Source organism: Alosa sapidissima, chromosome 12 (assembly GCF_018492685.1).
Source record: "Alosa sapidissima isolate fAloSap1 chromosome 12, fAloSap1.pri, whole genome shotgun sequence".
NCBI classification, from domain to species: domain Eukaryota; kingdom Metazoa; phylum Chordata; class Actinopteri; order Clupeiformes; family Clupeidae; genus Alosa; species Alosa sapidissima.
Genome location: NC_055968.1, coordinates 8,609,970 through 8,636,807, shown reverse-complemented (window position 1 = coordinate 8,636,807; position 26,838 = coordinate 8,609,970). Strand labels below are relative to the sequence as shown.

Genomic DNA, 26,838 nt, shown 5'->3' with positions numbered 1-26,838 from the left:
TTGCGGGGTGTATCAGGTTGGGAGCAGGAGGGCGATCACAGATATTCATCACTCTGTTCCGTACGAGACCTTGTCCCCCCTGGGGAGACCAGCGGCTCTCTCACCACGCTCGCCGGCCTTCAATCATCCTGCTGCTGAAAAGCCTATACGAGCAATAAGCTCAAAATTCAGCAGCGCCGCAGACCTTGGCCAAGACGAGGGGTTCCGCCTCGCTCATTGCGCCTCTGCGCATGTGTGTGTGTGTGTGTGTGTGTGTGTGTGTGTGTGTGTGTGTGTGTGTGCACCCCACCAGTGCGTCCGGTTTCCAGGACCGGCATCTCAGGTCTAGGAACTGGGGGGACACAGAGGTCAGGTGCACACTGCGTAAAAGCTAAAATTACTGCTAGGGTGTGTGTATGTGTGTGTGACCCCCCCGCTTCCTTGGGTGTGGTATTTTGCTGCTCCAGTCACGTCCAGGGAGAACTGACACAGACACTGGACACTGTGGTCAATGCCACGGTCTCACTCCAGGAGCCGGAGCGAGGTGTCACAGCGGCAATCACTGAGAAGCTTATCTGCATGGTAGGGCAGGCCATTTGCGTGTGTGTGTGTGTATGTGTGTGTGTGTCTGCCTCTCTCTCTCTCTCTCTCTCTGTCTCTCTCTCTCTGTGTGTGTGTGTATGTGTGTGTGTCTGGCTTTGCTGTTTTCTTTGAAAAGCACTGGGGAGTGTTTTCCAGCAAGGGTGATGTGGAAGCAGTGAGCGTCTCTGTTGCCAAGCTTGTGTAATACCCCGAGTCTTCCCGGGCAGGTGTGGGGCTGGGCTCCTTTCATTGGAACGCTTCGTATCAAAAGTTAATGGAGATGGATTCTAATGGACCATTGTTCTAGAAAAAGCCTCCAGCGCCGTACGCACTCGCTCGCTCGCCCGCTTACTCGGCTCTCGTGGTTTTTTTTCCCTTCCACTCTTTACAAATGAACTTCGCAGAGAAGTTTCTTTTTTCTTTTTTTTCTCCTCCTCCTCCTCCTCCTCCTCCTCCTCCTCCTCCTCCTCCTCTCACGGGGTTGTTTTTTTCCACGCTCTGTGAGGAGAGAGTGGCGCGCTGATTTCTCTCTCCATATGTTTGTTTAGTCAGCTCAGCGGCGGTGAGTATTGGGAGAGTTCAGTCCACGCCTATTGTTCGCTTTTCTCCTCCTGCCAGTAAAAGGTATCCATGTTCGGGGATGACACATACTTGATGTTGGGGCGGCGGGGGTTTAAAACAGCTCTGCTCTGATTGTATGACTGTGACTAACACCTCAGTCCTGAGAGCTGGGTAGTCACTGACATTGAGTGTTAGGCCGTATTTTGGTGACGCAAGCACATTTCCGGCTCTGGTGGTTAGTTGGTGATGCTTCGTTACTGGACCTCCTCGTTCGGAGAACGGAAGTGATCTCATTGTGAGATTGTGCACAGGGTGACTTAATTACCTACCTAGTCATGGTCTTGGCTTTTAATGATGATGATGTGGCGAGGGTGGATTGTGTTATGTCTCTGGATGGGCTGAGTGTGGTACATTCCTGGCTTGGGTGCTTCTCATGGCTGCACAGACACACACACACACACACACACACACACATACATTATCTCTTACACAGACACACACACACAGGTTGCTTTCCAGAAGGTCCCCCAGTGTGTGAGTCCAGCTGGTGGTGGTGGGACATCACGCATCAGCTCACAGTAGGAACTGGACCGTCTTCTGTCCTCCTCAGTTGCTCGTTTAAAGTTCTGGCCATGGAGGGCCTCTCTTCTGAGCCTGTATGGGGCAGCTGTGTCCTCCTTTGCCTCACCAAAGCAGCGGTTCAGGAGAGCCACGGCTTTTCCAGGCCGTCTGAGTGACACTTGAGTGGCAGTTTCACTCTTAATCAGTTTTCAGATTCAGTTTCAGTAGGTAGTTGCCCACTCATTTTCATACTGACAACCCTTCGAGTGAATTCAGGCACTTGCAGTACTTAGGAAGTCATGGTGGAATTTACCCAAGATGCTGCCGAGGTGTACGCTGTATAAATGAGATAACAGCCCAAACATAAGCCAAACACATTTAACAGCAACTATGAACAATGCAGACAGTAAAAATTAAGTATATTGCGGAGACCTTAAGTTGTTATGAAGTTGTTACTCAGCTATATCCTTATGTGCAGTGAACAGGAACAGTCATTCATAAAGCCAAAATATGAATATTTGTTTGTCATTCATTTATTTATTTATATTTAATCAATTTGTTGTTTGTTGTTTTAAAGTCTGTTCTTCTGTGCCCGCAGTACTCTACAGACCTGAAGAAACTGTACTGTCAGATCGCCAAGACATGCCCAATCCAGATCAAAGTTCTGACCAACCCGCCGCAGGGGGCAGTGATCCGGGCCATGCCCGTATACAAGAAGGCCGAGCATGTGACCGAGGTGGTGAAGCGCTGCCCCAACCACGAACTAAGCCGCGAGTTCAACGACGGTCAGTGCGGTAGCATCAATTGTAGTATCTAAGATTAAACACTTTTTTACACAATTTTACCCTCCTTGTGTATGCAAGTAGAAGTGAGTCATACAACAGAAAAAGAAATTCAATTAAATTTTATGTTTTATTTGGCGTCATTAACAGTTGGTATTGCGCCAAAATGTTTTAAGAAGTGCAAGGTTGATCGAAACACAGAAGTGAGCCACATCTTACATGTTACTTAAAGAGTTTTTTGTAGAGTTGTGACTGAAGTGTGTGTTTGACGTAAGTGTTTTTCATTCCAGGACAAATTGCTCCTCCCAGCCATTTGATTCGGGTTGAGGGGAACAGTCATGCCCAGTATGTGGAGGACTCCATAACTGGGCGCCAGAGCGTTCTAGTGCCCTACGAGCCCCCCCAGGTGAGCCCATTTGCCCCCTAAGCACCCACCAAACACCCCTACCTCCCCACTCTTCCGGCCCCCTCCTGACAGACTCCTGCCCTGGAGCCCCATCAGGCTGACACCCGCTTATTACCACACCACTTCCAGGGCTAATAACTCAGAGGTGAGGGCTGTAGCCGCTGCTAAAGCTGTTGACCTTCTCTGAAACAGACAGCAGTCATGCACCTTCTGCCCCTTCCCCAACCCCCCCCCCCCCCCCCCCCCCCCCCACACACACACACACACACCCAGCTATCAGGACCAGCTGCTCCTCCTGCTGTGGATGTGTGTCCCTGAAAGACCCCGGTCCTGTCTGAGACACACACACTTGTTTATTACCTTCACCCTAATCCAGCCACCAAAATCCTGTCTGAGACACACACACTTGTTTATTACCTTCACCCTAATCCAGCCACCAAACCTGTTTCACCATCGGATCAAACTGATATTTCTGTGTGTGTGTGTTTCTGTGTGTGTGTGTGTTTGTTTATGGTATTAAATTAAGCAAGACACATGCTGAACATTGGCACAGAAACAAATTCTTTGTGTTTTTGTTATTGGATGTGGTTGTAGACATGTTGAACTGGCCAGGACAACAAGCAAATTGACACCTACACATGCCATACGCTTGTTTGAGAATCTTACCTCTGCTGAATAGATGGGTTGTTGTGTGTGATTGCTCCTATTGTCACAGATGGATATCTGACTCTGCTGGTGTTGTGTTTTGTTTATGAAGGTGGGAACAGAGTTCACTACTATCTTGTACAACTTCATGTGCAACTCCAGCTGTGTAGGAGGGATGAACCGACGCCCCATCCTCATCATCGTCACCTTGGAAACCAGAGAGTATGGCCCAACCTCTTGCTTTTATTTTTTATTTTTTTGGCATTTTCCCGTGTGTTGAAATCCGGGCTTTAAAAGATGTTTACTGATCTTGAATTTCATTTATCTGGCCAACTTTGGTGAAACAATAACAAGTGCTTTTCTGGTGTTTACATTAAAACATCAGAGTGTCAAAATATGCCACCTTCGTTTTGGTTTTAAACAAAAAGCTCATTTACTCGGAAAGTACCTTTGTACTGTACTGTAAATAGACTGGTTCTATGGGTGTGTCAAGTTAATGACATGAAAAAAGTGTTTTAGTTTTTTCATTGATCTGAAAATGTAATGTTCTCTCTCTCTCTCTCTCTCTCTGCCCCATTGCAGTGGCCAGGTGTTGGGTCGGCGGTGCTTCGAGGCGAGGATCTGCGCCTGTCCAGGACGAGACCGCAAGGCGGATGAGGACAGCATCCGCAAGCAGCACGTGACCGACGGATCAAAGAGCAGTGAGGGTACGAAGCGCCGTAAGTAGCGTTGGGGCTGGTGGCAGGACTCTATTCTCACACACAACACACTCTCCTCACGCAACACACTCTCCTCACGCAACACACTCTCCTCACGCAACACACTCTCCTCACGCAACACACACACACACACACACACACACACACACAACACACTCTCCTCACGCAACACACTCTCCTCACGCAACACACACACACACACACACACACAACACACTCTCCTCACGCAACACACACACACACACACACACACACACACACACACACACAACACACTCTCCTCACGCAACACACTCTCCTCACGCAACACACTCTCCTCACGCAACACACACACACACACACACACACACACAACACACTCTCCTCACGCAACACACACACACACACACACACACACACACACACACACAACACACTCTCCTCACGCAACACACACACACACACACACACACACACACACACACTTATCCAACATTAGTGCATGCTGGTAGGTGGGGCTTTTTTCCTTTCTCTTGGTTGGTCTCTCTGTCCCGCTTGCAAACAGTGTCCAGCTCTTGGACACAGAGCACATTGTGACACCATGTCCCTGTCTGTCCAACAGCCAACTACCGCCAGACATCCCACGGAATCCAGTCCTCCATCAAGAAGAGAAGATCTACTGATGATGAGGTTTTATATTTGCCTGTGAGTAGCTACCTCTGTTTTCACAACATCCTGTTCTGCTTTATATGATCTGAAATGATTACTCTCTACTTAATTAAGGAAAAAATAATGCAGGTTATATCTCAATAACTTTAAACCTAGAGCTAACTATAACCCCGAGTCCAAGTATAATTAAAGTGTGCTTTTCTATCAATTAACTATTACGTACCTTTTGACACATCATATTAAATGAATCAACATGCCCTTAGAAAGTGGCCTCTTTGATGAAACAGACATTACATTTGCCTTGTGAAGGCCCTGACTCATGGTCTGTCTCTCTCTCTCTCTCTCCGTTGCAGATTAAAGGGCGTGAAATCTATGAGATTTTGGTGAAAATCAAAGAGTCTCTGGAGCTCATGCAGTTTCTGCCTCAGCACACTATTGAGTCCTACAGGCAGCAGCAGCAGAGCCTCCTGCAGAAACAGTGAGTACAGAGTCAACAGTACATTACACACAATCAAGTGTGCTGAGACAGAGAGAGAGACAGAGGGAGAGAGGGGGAGAGAGGGAGACAAAATGATAGAAAGACAGACACTACACTAAACATGAAACAGAAAAAAAAAGAAAGACAGACACTAAGCATGAAAGAGCGTGCAATAGTGCGTCTCTTTCATAACTACATAACAACACTTAATTCCACACACTAGCATTCAGCCAGGGTCACCCTTGTGTGTGTGCTGGGTTTTTGTTTCTCTTTTGCCTTGGCTGTTAACGTGTTACTGCTGTGTTTGCTGTTGCCTGACTGCATGGCCCCCACTTGCCATTGTGTGTAAATGGATGTGACCTTATTAGGCACTGGTGCTTTGAGTTGACATTTTAAAAGGCGAGGTATGCAGACGAATGCACAGTCACCTCGGGGTAATACCCGTAAAAAAAGACTCCCTGAGTTGCATGTGTGTGTGTGTGTGTGTGTGTGTGTGTGTGTTTCACTTTTACTTACCATTCAACACTTGGAATTCTGGTTATTATTTGGCTTTGGATGGCGTGAGTTGGAAAGAAATTGCATGCGTGTGATGAGATTGAGCACAAAGTGTCCTGGAGATAACCTGGCTGGCTCGCCAATACCTCGTGCCCGAGCGGAGCGCTCCAGTATGCCTTATCTGTTTTCTTTTCTGCTCACCGGGGCCTTGGCCACTTGAGCTTCTGCTTTGCTAGGGCAAATAGTTACTAAGCGTTGAGTCAACCATGACTGGTGTTTGCATCATGTTTTTTTTATTTAATTTGCGGCATGACGAAAGGGTGTACCTTGCGTTAAGAGCAGAGCAGAATAAAGCAGGGTTGCGCTGGAGCTGGATCTATGCCGGGCCGTCTACCCCCAACTAACCCCCCTTTCCCGCTCCCTCCACCCCATTCATGGGCCTTCGTCCAGCCTCAGCCACCAGCTAAAGCCCCTTTAGCCTCCAGACAGGCGGAGCCCTCGGCTCCCTGAGCTCCAGGTACTCCCGGAGGTGGATCTCCACTCTTTCCCAGGCTCGGAGACTCGGCCCTCAGTGGCGTGGTCTCCAGAGCGAGAGAGAAAGGGGGAGAAAAGAAAGAGAGAAGTGGAGTGTGGGGGTGGGGGGCATTAGAGATGATTGGGTGGAAAAAAAGACTGGAGTGAGGGATATGTAAATTATAGCTTTGAACTGTGTGTTTAAACGGTCTGTGATAATTACTGCTTTTTCTATGGCGTTTTCTCATTAAGGAGGCTGACAGAAGCCTGCTACTAAGATAGTAGGTGTGTGTGTGTGTGTGTGTGTGTGTGTGTGTGTAGTGTAGAATAGTCACAGAGCACCCTGGTCCTTATTAAAGCTCTCATTTTTCACCAGTTTGTGGGAGTGTGTGGGTTTTATAGCGCTGGGATGGGGTAAGAGAGTGTGCTAATAACTAGGTGAGCAGCCCAGCCAGGTAGCCATTAGGACTTCAGAGACTTCACAAACACAGAAGGGCTGTTTTTCTCGTGGGATTCAAACCAGTATTGGCCAGTGGTCTCCTCAAAGATACCGCTAGAGTAGCCTCACTTTTGTCTACTGCACCTCTGTGTAAAAAGTGTGTTAAAATGGATTAAAGGAGATGTTAAGTCCTATTTGATTGTGGTGATGTGTTCCATGTGTGTTGTGTTTAAAAGGCAGATTGTTCTCCTTATCTTTTTCTCTTGCATGCCCGAGGACTCTGCCTCTCCACACCTCTTCTATTCTGCTTTTCTTCTAACATCCACAGGCTGCTCTTCCCACTTTGCCTAATAAAAAGTACCAGCTGGTTTAGACCATGATCATGTCTCTGTCTGTTTTTTCCCTCCAAATTTTCCACCTCTGCCTAAAAGGAGCCTCTATTAGTTAAACACTAATGCCACCATGTGGAGAGCTTCTGTATAGACACAAATCAGCTTATCTCATCAACACACCAATTCCTTTCTGGCACTTTGAAGTATTTGCACAACCATTCATTTTTATTCTAAAATGGGAAATGGATATTTGGGATAGATAAGCACCTTCCCTTGAGACTTTTATACCTCCATTTCAACAGTGGTGGTTTACCTGAATGTGATACCACACACTTGGGAGTGAGGTTAGCTCTCTGCTCTGACACACCTTGCCCATGTAATTATTATTCCTGGTCCCTGTGTCCATATTTTGTAAATATTTCAGTTGCCTCCCTTGGTTGTCAACACTTCTTAATCGCTGTCTGGCAGTCTGAAGGTGTGTTTCTGTTCTCTTTACAATATTCTGCTCTCAACTGGTAGGTTTGGACTTGTGCCCAGATTTCCCGCCTTTTTTTACTGAGTTTCTCTAGTCATACCCATCTATAAGTCTCCTCTTCTCTGTCTCTCTGTCTGTCTCTATGTTTTCTCCTCTCTCTGTCTCCATGGTGGCAGTCTGCTAAAAGCCCGTCTGCGCTCGGAGCTGCTGGAGCCAGCGTGTGAGCAGAAGAGACGCTGCAGCTCGTCCTGAGACTCCTCCGTCCACTCACATTCCTGCTCTGACCGCACTGGCCTCCGCTCCCTCTCAGCCTCCTCCTCCTCATTTTCCTCCTCACCTTCCTCCTCTTCGTCCTGCTCCGAATGCACTGGTCCTACAACACAGAAGCCCCCACATCTCAGCCGCCGCCTCTTCCTCCTCTTCCTCCACCTGCTACTCCTCTTCCTCTTCCTCTGGCTGACTGCACTGGCCTTCCATTATTTCTCCATCTCAACCTCCTCTTCCTCCTCTCCTCGTCTTCCTCTGTGCCCCTGTTTGGCCCACCCAGTGGCCATAGCTCTGTGGCCCCCTGGAGTAGATGTCAAAGTAAAACAGTAGCTTTTGCAGTCACCTTATCGTAGCATTCAGTTCACTCAAGGTAGTGTTCTTCCGTCATGGATCAAGTTCACACCCCTAGCCTTCTGCATCACACACCGTCACACCTCTTACACATGAAGAATGTACGTTCTTAATGCAGGGTCTTTTCATACTCCAAAGGTTAATGAAGACATAACTCTTTGCATGGCCGATTTTTAAATGATTTTCTTTTTTAAATGTAGCTGTTGGGTGTCATATATTAATTATTGCTAGATGTTTTCACACATTCACACCAATGTACAAATCTCATTAGTATGCTGGATTTTCTCTACTTCCTGTAGTTTTCAGATGTGTAGTTTGTAAATGAATATAATACCTGCTGGTATTGCACAAAAAAACTACATTGCACACAGTCAGAACAGCCTCAGAGCTGGCCACTTCCCTTTCCTGGTGAGTCTGGGAGGTTGAAGTAGGTCGGGAACCAAGCATCAGTGTTTGTTTGTTTGTGGGACTCGTACTGTAGTCACTCTTTGGGCTTTTTTGAGAGAGGAATGAAATGAACTCTCTGGCTTTCTACTGCGCTTCTCCCCTCTGTTTCATTGTTGGAGCTGGACTCAAGTGCCTTTGGTTGGGTTTGTTTGGGATTAAATTTTATGGATAAGATTATGCTGGTCATGTTATATTCTATCACTGCAGGGCAGTTTTTCTTTCTTCGTTTGTCACTGAGATTGATTTGATTGTTTTTCTCTTTCTGTTTTTTTTTTGTGTATTTTCTTAAAGAAAATAAAAGCATATCCGTTTTGTTTGAAAGGCATATGAGAGGATGACAATTGATGTTGTTTGTTGTTAATGTTTAAAAATGATTTTTTTGTGACATCAAGGCTCTTGCACTTTTGTGTATACTCAATAAATGTTCCTGTCTGCTACCGACTTCTACTCTTCCTTCTGACTCTCTTTCCATTTTCTTACATTTCATTTTTTTCTGGCCATCACCAAACTACAGACACATTCTAGATCAATCAGTGCCCTATACTTTGAGACTGTTCTCACTGATAATGATGCAAGAATGATAAAGGACTTGACTATAAAATGGATTATACATTCTAATGTAAATACAGTTACATATTTTTGTTTTGTTAAAGTGAATCTGCAAATTCAAATACAAAATTTCAGAACTGCATCATCAAACCTATACAAGTATTTTCATTATAATTGGCAACCCTCTGTTTCATGTATGGAACTTCAACTTCCTTGAATCCTTTCTCATAAACATGGATATCCAGCATTGGCCACACATTCTCCCACTTCTACCAAGTCTTTTGTTTTCTATACCCCAGAGGACTTTCTTCCATATACTGTCACTTTCATCTTTCTCTTTTCAATCTGTACCAAAGTGCTCAGCATCACAGCAGAATGGGTTCTTGGTCAGTGTGACACAAGGAATGCCGCAGACATGTTATGAGCCAATGCAAAAGCCATAGCACCACTCACAACACACACAAAAAAAACAGTATTTAGGACCAGACAGATAGATCGATTAAATATAAAGTATAAGGATCTGTACTGTGTAATGTTATGAGTGACTTTTGAGCAATCTTGGCAAAGCTCCAAGCTCCAAGTGCCCCCCAGACCCAGATGCGGATCCCGCCTGCCTGCTGTCTGCTTGTGGCCTACTAACCACGGGGCCTTCTCTGCTCTGTTGTTTAAGATGGGATTTTTTGGGCAGTCAGACTTACAGCCCGTGTGCTCCTCCTCCTCTGCCTCCTCTCTGCCCCAGGAGCGCCATCCCCACCCAGCCCACTTTCGGCTCCAGCTCCCCACCGCACGGGAAAGTCAACAAGCTGCCCTCCGTCAGCCAGCTCATCAACCCGCAGCAGCGCAACTCCCTCACGCCCTCCAGCATGGCCGCTGGGCTCACTGACAGTAAGTGGACTCAGGAAAAGCCTTCTAGTGTGTGTGGGTGTGTGTCTGTGTGTGTGTGTGTGTTTGTGTGTGTATAGGTGGCTGTTTGTTAAGTATTCTTCCTTCTCTCTGTGTCTACTTCCCAGGACCCTATGTTTTTTTTACCCCCTACGGGGTTCTCTTATTCTGTGACAGTGTGTATTGGGGGTGAGGGGGTTAGGGGTTAGGGGGATGAGCCCTTTCTTGTTTGGGCTCGTGTGGCCTCGAGTCCTCTCGTCCTCTCCTCTCCCCCTCTCGCTATCCCTGACATGTGTCTTCCTGTTCGTGGGCTCGTGGATGAATGTGATCCGCTGTGAACAGTTCCCCCTCAGTCAGAACAGAGCTCCCGGGCCTGTCTGTTTGAGTGTGTGTGTGTGTGTACCCTAGGACTCAAGTATACTTTTCCTCCTGCCATCACTCTCTCAAGTACTGTAGCCTGACCCCTGTGGGAAATCCTGTGGTCTGTGTGTGTGTGTGTGTGTGTTTGAATGTGTGCTATGTTTGGTGTGTAAGTGATCTTTGGAATCCTCTTTCCATGTCACTTATGTAAACCTACGGGCTGTTTTTGACTAGACTGTTAGTTTGCGTACCTTCCAAAGCGGTCTGTAGTGTCTGTAGAGTATGTAACGTAACCCTCTATCGTAGAGTATGTATTGTGTAGTGTCTGTAGAGTATGTAACGTGTAGTGTCTGTAGAGTATGTAATGTGTAGTGTCTGTAAAGTATGTAACGTGTAGAGTATGAAACGTAACCCTCTATTGTAGAGTATGTAATGTGTAGTGTCTGTAGAATAACGTGTCTGTAGAGTATGTAACGTGTAATGTCTGTAGAGTATGAAACGTAACCCTCTATCGTTTGTCTTGTCCCGTTTGGTCTGGCCTGGTCTGCAGTGACCCCCATGATGAGTGCCCACATCCCTGGCATGAACACGGACATGAGTGCCCTGAGTCCTACCCACAGCCTGCAGCCCCAGTTACCCATGGTGCCCTCCACCCACTGCACGCCCCCGCCACCCTACCCCATGGACAGCAGCATCTCCAGGTACAACACCCCCCTCTCCTCTCCTCTCCTTCTAACTACCATACCCCTCCTCCCTTCTCTCTAACAAGTACATATCCTCTTCTCTCTTCTCCTCTCCTCCTTCTTTCTAATCAGTGTACCTCTCCTCTCCTGTCTAATAGAGTACTAATCATCTTCTCTGTTCTAACCATACCTCTCCTCCCCTGTCCTCCTCTCTAACAGACTACCTATCATCTCCTCCCCTGTCCTCCTCTCTTCCTCTCTACCCAGTGTACCTCTCCCTTCCTCTCTTCCTCTCTACCCAGTGTACCCCTCCTCTCCTCCTCTCACACCATTACTATCCTCCCTCAGCATACCTCTCTTCCTTTTCTCCTCTCCTCCTCCTCCTCCTCCACTCATTTGTCAGTATTTATTCTCCTCTCCTTGTCTCTAGTCTCTAAGGTTCTATCTGACATTTTTGTAAAAATGAGTTATTGACATATTCTTATTCTGTGACACACTAAAAAGGTGAGGTGAGGTGTTTCTTGTAGTTGTATGAATTTTTGCACATTATATCTAAAGAGGTTTGTTCCGCTTATCAAGGGTGCGTTTCCCAAAAGCATAGTTGCTAACCTGTTAGCAACTTAGTTAGTTGGCAATGGGAAATTGCATTGTAACCAACAAAGTTGCTAACTTAGTTAGCAGCTATGCTTTTGGGAAACGCACCCCAGTATAACTGTATGGAATTCGAAGACTTTGAAGCTCAATATCTCAGAACTACTCAGAATGTAGATAGAATCTCATCATTCTAAAGGGGGCGATTTAGAAACATAATATTGATATTAAATCATATTACATCGTAGTGTTTAAGTGTGAAATGTTCACAGAACAGCCCGTTCTGATGTGGTTTGTGACTGCATTTGCGAGTGATGATGACATTAAGTTGTTGACGTCGCTCCTTCACATTGACCATTACAGCTTTCTTTTGCGGCTGGGATGCTCAGCCTGCTTGGACTACTTTACAGCTCAAGGGTTGACCAACATCTACCAGATTGAGAACTACAACATCGAGGTGAGAACACAGATGCCGCCTGCAGCTCTCATGTCCTGCTACCCTCCTCTGTCTGCCACACCGCCCCACGCAGTCCAGCATGTAGAGTGGAGTAAAGGACGTCTTGGGGATGTCAAGAGCCCATTTAGCCCACATACATTTCTATACGCGGTTCATCTTCAGCATGTAGAGTGGATGGAATGTCAAGGGCCCATTTGGATCACACAGATTTGTCTATGCCCTGTATATCTCACCTTATACTTACAACTTGTATGGCAATAGATCTACAGTGGCATGTGCTGGGGTGTGGTGTGGTGCAGAGTAAAACAGAGAAGACAATTCGCCTTATTTACCTGGCGGCCAGAACGAGGCTACAGGGTACACTTGCCATTACACCTCAGTCCAGTCACCTGACAAAACAAAAAGCTCATTGACAAAGAAGAAGGGTTCGCTGGCCTGTCCTTCATCTTCAGTACGTTTTTTTGGCAGTTTGCAAACAGAGTGATTTACCACCATCATCTGCTGGACTGAGGTGTAATGGCAAGTGTACCATGTAGACTCGTTCTGGCCTCCGGATGAATAAGGCGAATAGATATCCTCACACTCCATCCTTATTCCCACTCTACTTCCTCACACTCCATCCTTATTCCCACTCTACTTCCTCACACTCCATCCTCATTCCCACTCTACTTCCTCACACTCCATCCTCATTCCCACTCTACTTCCTCACACTCCATCTTTATTCCCACTGTGGTTCCTCACATTCCATCCTTATTTCTGCTGTGGTTCTTCACACTCCATCCTTATTCCCACTGTTGTTCCTTACACTCCATGCTTATTCCCACTGTTGTTCCTTACACTCCATGCTTATTCCCACTGTTGTTCCTGCTCGTCTCCTGACTTACGTTCCTCATGTGTCCCCGCTCCTCAGGATCTCTCCAGGCTGAAGATCCCGGCCGAGTTCCAGCACGTCATCTGGAAGGGTATCATGGAGCACCGCCAGAACATGGAGTTCTCGCCTCCGCCCCACATCCTGCGCACCTCCAGCGGTGCCTCCTCCGTCAGCGTGGGCTCCACGGAGGCGCGTGGCGAGCGTGTCATCGACGCCGTGCGCTTCACGCTGCGCCAGACCATCTCCTTCCCGCCGCGCGACGACTGGACCGACTTCTCCTTCGACCTGGACTCCCGACGCAACAAGCAGCAGCGCATCAAAGAGGAGGGGGAGTGAGCGCTCAAACACACGCACGCACACACACACATTCATGAGCGTATACAGAGTGAGTGAGTGAGAGAGAGAGAGAGAGAGAGAGAGAGAGAGAGAGAAAGATAGAGTCATGCACACACATTCATTCACACACACACACACACACACACTTTTGTACACATGTATTCACACACAACTGCACACACCCACAGAGGCACTCTGACACTGACGCACACACAGGCTCACAAACAGACATAAAACACATACACACACATTTGCGGCAGAAATATATTTTAGTCTTTTGCACGTAGATTAGCATTTCCATATGTCTTACATGCATTTCTACACTTGTGTTTCACATCCTGTCAGAAAAGCACATTTTCACACTCCCTGCACCATTTCCCACTACAGCGTCTCCAGTGCTGTGGTATATATCTCACATTTTACTTACTGCGTAAAAAAATAAAGTGCACTTATTTTCCATCGTATCTTTTTTGTTTATTTTTTATCTGTTTCATCTGTTTGTTTGTTTATTTTTTTATCTGGTCACACTGTTGGAGGCCCTTTTTTAACACAGAACAATCAAGAGGTTGAAGGTGCTTTGCAATAGAACATTGTATTATTTTGCCTTATTCTTTGAGACAGAGCACTTACGAAATAAACGGTATTTTGTTTTTGCTTCGGGCTAGTATTGGTTGGTGTCGTCTTTGACTTCTGATGGTGAACCATGCTGCATGTCAGGGTGCATATCCGTTTCTGCCATACTCAAAACAGTGTGCCCCCCCTCCCCAAATATATGGGCTTTTCTGCTCCTCAGAGTATGACACTAATGTGTTAATCTTTTTTTCAGTGACAAACTTTCTTCATTTGTGTTTTTTTATGCTGGCATTTGCTAGCTTTTGACTGTATACATTTCACAATATCTGCACCTATCAAAGTGTTAATCCGCCAATGGCATTATGGTCTGAGACTGATATAGTCAAATAGTCTTGTGCCTATATACTTGTCACTTGTAAAATCCGTGCTGAATGCATTTTTGAGAACTGTTCATGTTCACAAAATAATTTCTCCAAAAGTATTGAACTGTTTTGTATGTCTTATGTGTTAAACTGTATTGATGGTGATTTACTGAATTTGTGACTCGCTACTTACCAATATACTTACTACTTCCAAAAGTAGTAAATTGTACAGTTTTTTTTTTTGTTCAGTACCTATGGGTTTGGCTGGTTATTTGGTCTTGCTACATGTTAATTCATTGTAAATATGTTCCAATGTACTTATTTTGATATAAATTGAAAAAAATAAATAAAATATCATTAGCTTATATTGAATGTGTATTTTTTCCTTTATGTTTACCAGCATCCTTTTAAAGAGTTGCGACAATGGGTGTTCAAAATTCGTAAAGGTCACGTGGTTCATGTAAACTTCAAAAAGTTCCCGGAAGTGATTGACAGTGGATTAGAATGCATTAAATAAGCTACTGTTCAATGAGAGACAGAACCACAATTGTGGGTAATTGACAGACAATAAATGCATTGATATACAATATTTATAACAGTGTAATTATTGTGTAAACTGTGTAGTTATCATTACAACAATATTACATTAAATTCCAGACTGTTGCCTGCTAAATATCGGAGGGTGACCTTTTTTTTCCTTTTTATGTGTCACTTAATAATAATTTCTGTACAAAACCAAGACGGGAGATTCTTTAGAAAACGCAATAGCACCCACCCCATAAGTGAAGCCTAGGCCTATCTAAATTATCGTTATAAAAATATAAACTGTTTTTGAGACTGTGTATAGTACGACGGAGTATTAGGGCCACACATGAAGAGAACAAATATTTTTGCCATGGCGAGATTAAACTCGACATGTTGACTTTAAAGTCGACATGTCGACATTAAACTCGACATTTCGAGAATAAAGTTGAAATTTAATGTCGACTTTAATCTCGACGTGTCGACTTTAAAGTCGCCATGTCGACATTAAACTCGACATTTCGAGAATAAAGTTGAAATATCAATTTCTACTTTAATCTCGACGTGTCGACTTTAAAGTCGACATGCTGACATTAAACTCGCAATAGGCCCTACTGTTTAAACATAGCCTCACAGTTTAAGCTATGTAGCCTACACTAATACACAATATGTTACATGAAAAATGGGCTTCAAATAGGTGTTATTTCAGATAGATTGCAGATATTCAGATAGATTGCGTCTTGTCTGTTAACTATCATTGCCGTCATCGTGAAGTGCTGTCTCGCGGTTATGGAAATACTATGTCGTTTAGGCTAAATAGCTAGAAAAATATATGTATCCAATGATATAATGTTTCTATACAAAATGTTATTTCACTCTGTTTTACGTGGTTAAGGCTACTGCACATCCAAATAACTGCCCTTGATGACCCACGGGCGTCACTCTCCATAGGATAACATGGCAAAACTCATTTTTCTAAAACTGCTTTTCCATGTCTCACCTGCAATACGTAGCCTATAGGAGGCTAGAAACACAGGTAGGCCTATAGCTTAAGCATATATACTATTTTGATCCCGTGAGAGAATATGTGTGCATGCACTTCATTTATGCACTTTGTGTGCATATGTGTGCAAGTAGGCTACTAGCCTACATGGGGTGGTCGAGAGGACAGCTTCATTCGTCCCTCCATAGACATTCAGCAATGGGCTGTTTTGCGTCCATTACAAACAAGCAACGTGAAAGTCTAGGATTGGGGAGAGCGCCTAGTATGCCTCTAGTGCATAAGCATGAAGTTGAACATTCAGATGCAACAACTAAATGTTTAGAACAACACTTTAATAATAGGCCTACAATAAATAAATAAACCGCTATGACCTTTAGGCTACTTTTGACCATCGCATTTATCGCCTGTAACTCCGTGATAAGGACCTAACAGCAAAGTATTTGGCTGAGCAACGTAGGTTAATATGTTCTATGTTTTGTCCACATGATATAGGCCTATGTCTAATCATTGTTGCACTCGAACACTCTGAATCATTGTTGCACTTGTTGCATTGTTTCATTCGTCCTCCCTTTCAATCGTCCCGAGCGGTCGTTCTCTCCAAACTAACTTTATTCTCAAAATGTTGAGTTTAATGTCGACACGTCGAGATTAAAGGAGAATTCCGGTGTGATATTGACCTAAAGTGTATCGAAACATGATACCGAGTGTGAACGTATGTCTCATAGCCCATCTCGGCTTGTCCCCTGCACTCCAAAATCTGGCGCTAGTTAGCCGATGCTACCAACATCTTTTTCAATAGTGGTGCTTCGGCATCGGGCTAGCCATGCAAATAAATCACTGTTTTACACCCATTTACGAGGCTCAATGTATCTCCACACTTCATTGGTAGACTTCCGAGGGCCCTGACATTTAAAACGAGACATTGAGAACTTTGAAAAAGCACTGGTAGTTTACTTACAAGACGATTTATACAGACAGTATCTTCACGAAGTTTAGCGTTTGCAGCCATCTTGAATTTAGTCACGATAAGTCGAGCAACGAGTAAGAATGAACAGGTATGATAAGGGATCAGATTCCAAAAATAATTCAGTGGAAATGCATGGATTCCAGTTGCTGCTACTGGAAGAAACTGGAATCCATGCATTTCCACTGAATTATTTTTGGAATCTGATCCCTTATCATACCTGTTCATTCTTACTCGTTGCTCGACTTATCGTGACTAAATTCAAGATGGCTGCAAACGTTAAACTTCGTGAAGACACTGTCTGTATAAATCGTCTTGTAAGTAAACTACCAGTGCTTTTTCAAAGTTCTCAATGTCTCGTTTTAAATGTCAGGGCCCTAGGAAGTCTACCAATGAAGTGTGGAGATACATTGAGCCTCGTAAATGGGTGTAAAACAGTGATTTATTTGCATGGCTAGCCCGATGCCGAAGCACCACTACTGAAAAAGTTGTTGGTAGCATCGGCTAACTAGCGCCAGATTTTGGAGTGCAGGGGACAAGTCGAGATGGGCTATGAGACATACGTTCACACTCGGTATCATGTTTCAATACACTTTAGGTCAATATCACACCGGAATTCTCCTTTAAAGTCGACATGATATTTCAACTTTATTCTCGAAATGTTGAGTTTAATGTCGACATGGCGACATTAAAGTCGATACGTCAAGATTAAAGTCGATATTACATTTCAACTTTATTCTCGAAATGTCGAGTTTAATGTTGACATGGCGACCGCCGGTCCGTGAAAAAAAAAAATAGGAATCAAACCGGTCCATGGTACATAAAAGGTTGGGGACCCCTGCTATAGCCTATAACATTAGCTGAGTCACGTATTTCGTATTTGGCCATAAGCCATAGGCTACATCACGAAACCAAACTAGTCTAACAAAGCACTTTAACAGGGAGAATTTATTGGGCATGAATCATTGTGTTTCTGCTATTTGTCAATGAGCAGAAACACAATCGACATTCAAACTATTGATAACATATGCACTATGGAAACTGGTCTGTTGGGTAGCATTGGACAAATAAATGACATTGACTCGCCATATCTTGACTCATTTTCAAGAAACATTTCTTCATTCTCAAGAAACATTTTTTTGCTTACTTTGCCGCAAACTCAGCCATGAAATCATAGGCCAGCTTGCAGGTAGCCTAACGTCTTTTTCAATTCATAGAAGGGCGATCCCACTAGTCTCCTGTGACATGGAGGTGCGCAAATAGCCTAATAGCCTGTTCAACTTCGAAAAGCTTCGTTCACCCGATGCCAGTCACTGATCGCAATTTAAAAGTTCGGGAAGGTTCGTTCAGTCTTTTTAAGTTTGTTAGTAGGCCTATCTGTCCCCTTTGGAATTACAGTATAGCTCGAGCCTATATGAGCCTACAGTGCGTTAATGTCATCTTGCAGACCGCGCGGCCCATCCATAAGGCCCATCCGACGCGACATTTTGCTGTTTTCATGAATACAAAAGTTGGATGACCCTCCTCCTAGAATGAAAAAAAAAATGGGTGGCCCTCCCTTCAACAAAGAATAAAAAGACATGACCCTCCCCTATTTTCCTCCGGTGGTCCATTCCATAAATACCGAACGGTCCCTAAGCAGAAATATTGTTGTGCTGAGTTCTAAGAACAGAGAGTTCAAGTTAAATGTTGTTGTGCTGAGTTCTAAGAACAGAGAGTACAAGTTAAGTGTGCACCATAGACAGACAGGACTGCAACCTGTCTGTGCACCCTGTCTGTGTGTGTGTGTGTGAGTAAGATAGGAGTGTCACTGTCTTCTGTGTGCATCTGTACAATAAAAGACACAGCTTTTGGGCTGCAGAGTCAGACTGATGGTGTGAGGAATTCTTCCTTACATTAGCAGGCTCTCCTCTTGGTACCAGAGATTGTGGGCAAAGCCATACTACGTGTTTTGGTTCTTGTATCTATATATGTTGGGGTTAAATTCCCTGACAGTTACCAACAATGTTAACAACAAACTCAGCTTCACTGCTGCAAACAAAGTTGCCTATATGCTTCGCCATATAACGAACCAGCTAGCCTTGTGATAACAAAATCTTTACCTTTTGTTTAGTCCACTGAAAGTTATCCACATATCAAACGATTAAATACACAGTTATGGAGGAATTGTTATGGGGAAGCAGTTGCACTATATCCCACTTTTGCTGCCTTTGAGCCACTTAAATCCATAGCCTAGATGAGCATTGCGCATACGTTACAACTTGACGTGATGGTGAAGCTAAATGCCCGAGAAACGTCACGTCATAAAAGTTGTAGGCTTAAACGCAAAAACTTAATGACAGCTTGTTCGTGGTAGTGTAGTGCTGCCTAATTGAAATGGGATAGGCAAGGGTTATCTTATATTCGGCTATTACGTGTGGCACATTTATTGGGCTTTTAGCCTCTTTTAATTTATTTGATGAGATTGTTGGAAAAAACTGGAACATTAGCGTCAATGGAGTTGATACCTTTATATGGCTCTGGCTCCACCTAGTGGCCACATTCTAGATTGAATCTGCTCGACCTACCCCTGGACTGTTGGTCCCTCGCAAATAGTCTATGGGCCAGAGCAGAAGTTGGTATCACCAAAAGTGGCAAAATCTAGCAATGATTTTCATAATCCTCTATGTCTAAGAGATATGTTTTGGTATGATAACCTTTTCTAAGTGTTAGCTTAGTTGTATTTTTACTGGCTTTTATACCCATACCCAGTACAATTCAGAATACATGGCTATGTGTAGGTGTTTGCAAGTGTGTGGGATGATGCGATATGTCTTAATCTATGTTATATCATATGTAGATGGCATAGGCTTTTAGAAAATATACAGTTTAAATGGATAATTTAGCTTTCCATAAATTACATAGGCTAAAATGTATCAGTCATACACTTTTTCACCTAATATAGGATTAGATAGAGGCAAAAGACTAAAAGTGGGTGGGTCAAATCCAAACTCTTGCTATATCCCATCTAGAGAGTATGGGCTTTTAGAAAATATATGGGTTAGATAGAATACACTTTACACTTTATTTTAGACCCATAACTAATAGCTGTCCATTGAAAATCAATGCATTTCAATGTAATGCAAAATACATTACAGAACTAAGGTATAGTGGTATGGAGGAAGTTGGGAGATGTCTCAATGCACATTATATCACATCTAGAATATATAGACTTCTCAGAAAAATATATTTTAGGGTAATTAATCTGTTTTCCTTAATGATACCAGCACTATAATGATCGGACATGCCATGATATTTCAATTCTAAAGAGAATGTAGATCTTAGCCTAGAAATCTAGACGCACCCTAGCGGCTAGTCTATAAACTCTCTGTTGGCTTGAGAGCTCGAAAAAGTAAACTTCTATCAGGCCAATCAAATCGTGTATAGAGTCGTTAGGCGGGCTTAACATAATGATTGATGGCAGAGTTGCAACGGTTTGGCTTGAATTCCCTGCTACTTGAAAACAATGTTAATGTGATAATGTTGCTGTTGGTGAACAGTGTGACACGAGTTAAGCTTTTATTAAGTTGGCAAAAGTTTGAACTAGCCAACTAGCTCCGCTGGTGGGAAACGCATGGGACTCATAGCGCTGTCCTATTGCGTGCAGAGGGAATTTGAAAGACAACCAATTATCCCACCCCTCGGACTGAGCACTGCGAACGTTGAGTGCCCAGACCCTACATTTTAATGTGGGTCTGGCTCGTCAGGCTATGTAGATCTTGCATAACTATTAGGTCTAAATTCTGTTTTTTCAATTTGTCTAGAACTAGATTTGTTTTCTGAACATTCAACAGTACAAATATAAACTGCCAACTTCAGAGTGTGTTGGTGTTTGCTGGGCCACAGGGCCAGTATGTGGATGGAAGCAGTTTAGTTAGGCTGCAGAACAAAAATGGCTGTTGTAGTGTCAAAAACAAATTACAAGGCGAGTCCTGTTTATTTTTATTTGTGTTATGATTCAGATGTGTGAGAATGGATATGACCAATGACTAGGCTACTTGTGAAATACTATATAATAACCCAACCGGCCCAAGTAAGGTACTAACATCATTATCAAGCAATGATGTCTGCTGTAAACCGTAGACTTCCCCAATTTGTGTGTGAACAAAAGAAAGGACAAAAAATAATATACAAAGATGTAGCCTGTGTGTGAGAGAGCAGTTTCAGTTGGTAGGCTAACTGAATTTACTGTATTTGAATTGGGAATGGCAGAATACTGATGATGCACAGTCAAGCCACTGCACTCTCACTCTCTTCCTCACATACACAAACATGTTCTCTCCCTCACATACACACACACACTCTCTCTCTCACACACACTTCATATATTCCCTGTCTCTCTCTCACACACACAGTTGCTGAGTAGGAAAAGGCCTCATTTTAGCACATCATTCCTGATATATCTCTTTTGCTTTCAAATTGTTGTACATCCCAGAATAGAAAAGCATGGCAGAAGGAAGTATTGGTATTCAGGGGGAGAGTTTAATACATTGTTCAGATGATAAACCTTGTGGCACCTACTGTATGAACATAAAGTCATGGAACACACTACTGAGAGCAGCTGAAATAAGAGTCTATCGCCCCATCCCTGATCTTGCTAAAGGTCTCCCTGAGGGTAGAATACCATCCATATTGTATCACAGAAAATGCCGTAGCATCTTTACTATGAAGAAACTGCTTGACAAGATCCTTGCAAAAGTCATATCTGCAGAACCGTCTGTCAAAGAGGACCTAATAAAATCCGCAAGGGAAGGTCCAACGACTTTATGAGGCCAAATGTATACAGGTGCTGGTCATATAATCAGAATATCAAAAAGTTCAATCATGTCAGTAATTCTGTTCAAAAAGTGAAACTTGTATGTTATATTCATTCATTACACACAGACTGATATTTCAAATGTTTAATTATTTTCATTTTGATGATTATAACTGACAACTAATAATAATCCCAAATTCAGTATCTCAGAAAATTAGAATATTACTTAAGACCAATACAAAAAGTTTTTTTAGAAATGTTGGCCAACTGAAAAATATGAACATGAAAAGTATGAGCATACAACACTCAATACTTAGTTGGGGCTCATTTTTTCTGAATTGCAATGTGTTGCGTGGCATGGAGTCAATCAGTCTGTGGCACTGCTCAGGTGTTATGAGAGCCCAGGTTGCTCTGATAGTGGCCTTCAGCTCTTCTGCATTGTTGGGTATGGCGTATCACATCTTCCTCTTCACAATACCCCATTGATTTTCTATGGGGTTAAGGTCAGACGAGTTTGCTGGCCAATTAAGATACCATGGTCCTTAAACCAGGTACTGGTAACTTTGGCACTGTGTGCAGGTGCCAAGTCCTGTTGGAAAATTAAATCTGCATCTCCATAAAGCTGTCTGTCCACTAGTCACTTTACATTTGTCTTCTGCCTCACCGTTTGCGTGCTGTATTAGCACATATGCACAACCCCTCCCTCCATGCCACATACCTTTCTTAATATAGTTATTTATATATAGATAAATAGACTTTATTCTTGCACTTACTCATTTGCACCATCACCACAACTCATTTACACAGAGCACCTTACCTTATGCACGGAGAACCACAGGCTCAGTCCCTGCTTCAGTCATTGCAAGCGCACCTGATTGATTATTCATCCACTATGTGGATAATGTTTTTTAGAATTGATTTTGATTAAGTTTTATTTAGTATAATTTGTATATTCTTTATCTTCTACAGTCCTTATTGCTTAGTTGTGTTTTTTATATTATATACTTTTAAAGGTCTCATCTCATCGTTTTTTCATTAATTTTGCAGTGGTCTGTAGTATTGATGAATGCCCTGTGAGCCGGTTTTGGTGAAAAAAATGCTGTCCTGCGTCTGTTTCATGCTGTTCTAGTTTGGTGGGGAAGGTGGGCGGGGAGGAACGACTGGATTTCGCCTCTAGTCATGAATATTAATGACATGCTAATGAATTCACCTCTGATTGGCTAACAGTACTGTGACGCTTCCTCCAGTGCGTCCTCATCCGATTCTGCCTGTGCTATGCTCCATATTCAACTTTACAGTGCTAAAACCTGGCTAAAACTCGAGTCCAAACTGTTGCACAAAATGTCTTCAGAGATACAACTTCATGTGTTTGATCCTAGTGTTCGAGTAGGAAGAAGAAACGCTTCCTGATCGTTTGTCGGTGAACGTTGGTTTAATAGAATGGTAACAATTGCCTGTCAGCTTAAAATTTCTCCTAAAAGAGGTAAACATTTGTGACAAGTCATCTTGCTTTCAAGTAATAAACAGTTGGAAACGTTTTAAAATAAAGACCTATTTCTTTACACAGTCAAAAGTCTTTGCAATCTTCCTAGTAGATATTTTACTTCACAACACAGGTAAGCACCCTAAATGCAGTTCAGCCACTGACCTAGCCTGCTAATGCTATCGGAATAGCTAGATAGTTATGGTTTGAATTCCATGATACTATCATTGAAAGACCACTTGGTCATAGCCCAATATATTTATAGATCTAAATGCAAACACGCCTACCTAGCTATATTTTGCTGGAATTGTACCAGAATGCCTACAGAAGCAGAGAATGTGTGCTGCAAGACTTCTCCGGTAATGAGAACTATGATAGCCTGACATTGGCAGAGGTTAGCCTACTCAAGTTGTTTTCTGTCACGTATGACATAAGATTCCTATAGTAGGCTACTTTTTCTAGTATTTTGGGACTAAATATTACAGTAATTTTATAGGAATACTATAGTATTTGGACATAGTATAGGTACTATAAGACTACTATAGAAAAACTATAACGGTTACAGGATATTATAGAGTTATTAGTAGTACTTCTACAGTATGTCCCAATTATTCCTATAAGATTACTATAATATTTTGCCCCAAATACTATAAGATTCCTATACTACTTTTTCGTAAGGGGATTGCTCATGTGGTTAGAAAAATGGGCAACACCAGTACCCCTGTTGTCTGTATGACCCTGTACCCAGGATTAGAACCAGTCTGCCTTAGCATAATGTACTCCCTTCAAAATGCACTAAACATTCGACTATGACGACTATGGCCCTCTGTGAGACAGAAGATATGAAAGGTAAGATAAACCTTTAGCTTAAAAGGGACAAAAACAGATGAAACTTCGAAAACAAATATACAAAACAGGTCAATTTTCTATAAACAACTTTATTATATTTACATACAGCAGTGGTACTCAGTGTGGTCCACAAGCTCTCAAGTGTTCCACAAGTAGATGTGGTAAAATATAATAGAGGAGTTGTTTGCAATATTGAACCAGAAGGCCTATTGTGTAATATACTGTTGAAGTAGGTCTACTGTTTTTGTTTTTGCTAGGTGGTCCATGAAACACTGACAAATAGTAACATTGCAGTCTATTAAAATAATGCAAACACAAAACAAGAACATCCAAACTATGCACAGAATTAACAATGTCCTCTTTTTGCCAGACGATGCAGACATCTGGCCTACAGATCCTTTGTAAGATGGTGCTGGGATTATTTAGGGAAAAAGGTCTGAGTTGTTGTTTCGGCTTGTATGGTCCTGGGGATCCGAAGGGACAACACACAAAACACATTCGTTGGCTGTGATGATTTTATTACATTGCTCTTTGATTGCGCTGGGCCATAGGTGAAGCCATCAGGTGTTATTGTGGAGATGTCGCTTTCATCCTCCTCCTCCTCTTGATCAACCCGAGGTCTTCTAGCTGGCCTTGGATGAACAGGCTTGATGGCAGTAGAGGTAGCAGGCCCCCATGCCCATGGTGTATCCGAAGTGCTTGTATCAATACTCATACTTTTCATGAAGTATTCTGTTTGGGTACCTAAAGTAAATAAATGTGTATTACTGTCAAGTTACAAGATACTAATAGTACACAGGACATTCACTATCTCACAAAACTGTACTGGCACAATGGAAACAAAAATATTTTAGTGACTGTGGTAAGGTGTATGATGTACTAAGTAGCATACCCACAAGAAGACATTCGGTAATATCAATTCTATCTGTTATGCAATTCATGGGTTTCATCAGGTCCATTTACACAGGTGTATTAATCAAGCACCATGCAGTCTGCATTCATAATCGAGGTGCTTGATTTTATACACCTGTGGAAAGTGACCTGAAGAAACCCATGAATTGACTTTCCAAAACATTGAGAGCACATAAGAACCTGTATTAGCCTACTAGAAAAAGACTTCTAGAAACTAACTAGCACAACAATAAAAGTTAGATCACAAACCTTTGCTTCTAAAGTGATGACCTAATGTAGGCTAGAAAGCTGTGTAGCCTGACATGAGGATGTGCTCTGGAAGAAATACAAAGCACTAAGTAAACAGCAAGTAATCAAACAAAACATCATTGTATGTCAATGTAATAATGGCAAGAAGACATAAATTAGACTGAAGTGTAAATACCTGAGCTCTAGTGATAGCAACTTAGCCTAATAGTGCAGGGGTATTGTGTTTTTGATTTTCCCTGTTTAGACTAGAACAATACCCGTACTTAGTTGAGCATAAAATATTGTTGCTAATATTATTTGTGGTTTAAGGTTAGAAGATTATAGGTTCAACAAGCTAAATCTCTGGGTAACGTAACTGAAGCATTCTGTTCGCGTTATGTACTGCAACAACTAGCTTCCAATAGGCCTAATCAATGGAAGTAGCTACACCTGGCGTGTTAGTGGCCTGTAGGCTACGTTCGCGAAAATAGACCATTCCTCTAATGGATTTTACCAGAGCCCTTCCTATTAGGCATTCTCTGATTTTACACGTCGCGAACAGAACACTTCAGTTACGTGCCTGGTGTAGCTTCCTCTAATATAGGCTAGCCTAAGCCTAGCTTGGACCCTTTTCATGCATGCTAACATGAAGAATATGAACATGCTATTTTGTAACAGACGTTAGGTGGAAAAGTTTGTTTGTACTTACAGCCTGTGAGCTGGTGGTCGATCATCATGACGGTACAGAACCAGGTTTTCAGAACATCGATGCAAAACCACTTTCTAAGGCAGTGAGTGTTGTCGAAATGATTGGAACACAGAACTAATGTTGCACTACTTCGGTGGTGGTGTTCCAACGATAAATTCGAACCATTTCTTCCTCAACTCATGTTTCTAAGGCAAGACATGCAACATTGATGTGTTATTGCCAGAAATAAAACAGGCACGATTTTTTTCCCGCCATGTTGGCAACTTGCTGTTAGCTCCTACTAGCTGCAGAGAGACAATCCCCTAGCCGCAAAATCTTCCAGTCTTCCTGTAGGCGGTCACAAGCCAAGGTGGGCGAGGCCATGAATAGTCAGTTTCCCTTCGGCATCATTGGGAAGGGCTCTTTCTGATTCGCTTGTTTTTCTGTGTATTTTCTTTCATTGGCTAATGCGGGCAATGGGGGTAGAAGAAAATATTTTTACGTGCAGCATGCATATGGAACTTGGAGTGAGCTATAGTATTTCGAAAGTAACAAGTATTAAACAGTTTCTCAGTGAATGTGACCTTTAATTACTTTTTCTGCTGTTATTGAATGTATGTGTGTTGTCTGTATGCTACTGTGACCTTGAATTTCCCCTAGGGATGGATAAATAAATAAAAATAAAATAAAAAGTAAGTAAGTAAGTCAGTCACGCCTGACGAAGAGCCACACTGAAGTAACCGAATCTATCCCTATATGCCTAAACAGTAATGACTTGATGAATTTTTTCAATAACAAAATTGAAACAATTAGAGATAAGATTAATAACCAATCAGTCTCACCAGATATTCGTACTCCACTGCTGAACGGTAGCGAAAACATAATTGAAATCACAGATGAGACGAACAACTTTAAATTAATTTACGCCTATCGACATATTAGACCTCACTTCCACAATTTCCTCATCAAAATCTACAACTAGTCTACTAGATCCTATCCCTACTCATCTTCTGAAATCTGCTCTCCCTTTCTTGGATAATGCTTTGCTCC

At 43.0% G+C, this 26,838-nt stretch overlaps 1 protein-coding gene across 8 annotated transcripts in view; it reads left to right on the top strand.

Moving 5' to 3' along the window:
• tp63 (tumor protein p63) overlaps positions 1 to 13,484 on the top strand; it is a 29,005-nt gene extending 15,521 nt beyond the window's left edge. The window contains exons 3-12 of one of the 8 annotated variants that reach the window (XM_042111720.1): positions 2,282 to 2,468; positions 2,756 to 2,871; positions 3,629 to 3,738; positions 4,099 to 4,223; positions 4,837 to 4,919; positions 5,237 to 5,361; positions 9,969 to 10,114; positions 11,022 to 11,172; positions 12,109 to 12,202; positions 13,113 to 13,484. In XM_042111720.1, the coding sequence (XP_041967654.1) occupies positions 2,282 to 2,468; positions 2,756 to 2,871; positions 3,629 to 3,738; positions 4,099 to 4,223; positions 4,837 to 4,919; positions 5,237 to 5,361; positions 9,969 to 10,114; positions 11,022 to 11,172; positions 12,109 to 12,202; positions 13,113 to 13,409 (1,434 nt within the window). In that variant the 3' untranslated portion in view covers positions 13,410 to 13,484. Of the gene's footprint in view, positions 1 to 2,281; positions 2,469 to 2,755; positions 2,872 to 3,628; positions 3,739 to 4,098; positions 4,236 to 4,836; positions 4,920 to 5,236; positions 5,362 to 9,899; positions 10,115 to 11,003; positions 11,173 to 12,108; positions 12,203 to 13,112 lie in introns of all 8 variants that reach the window. The other 7 variants (XM_042111718.1, XM_042111715.1, XM_042111719.1 and 4 more) reach the window with 7 other exon arrangements.
• The last annotated feature ends 13,354 nt before the right edge of the window (positions 13,485 to 26,838 follow it).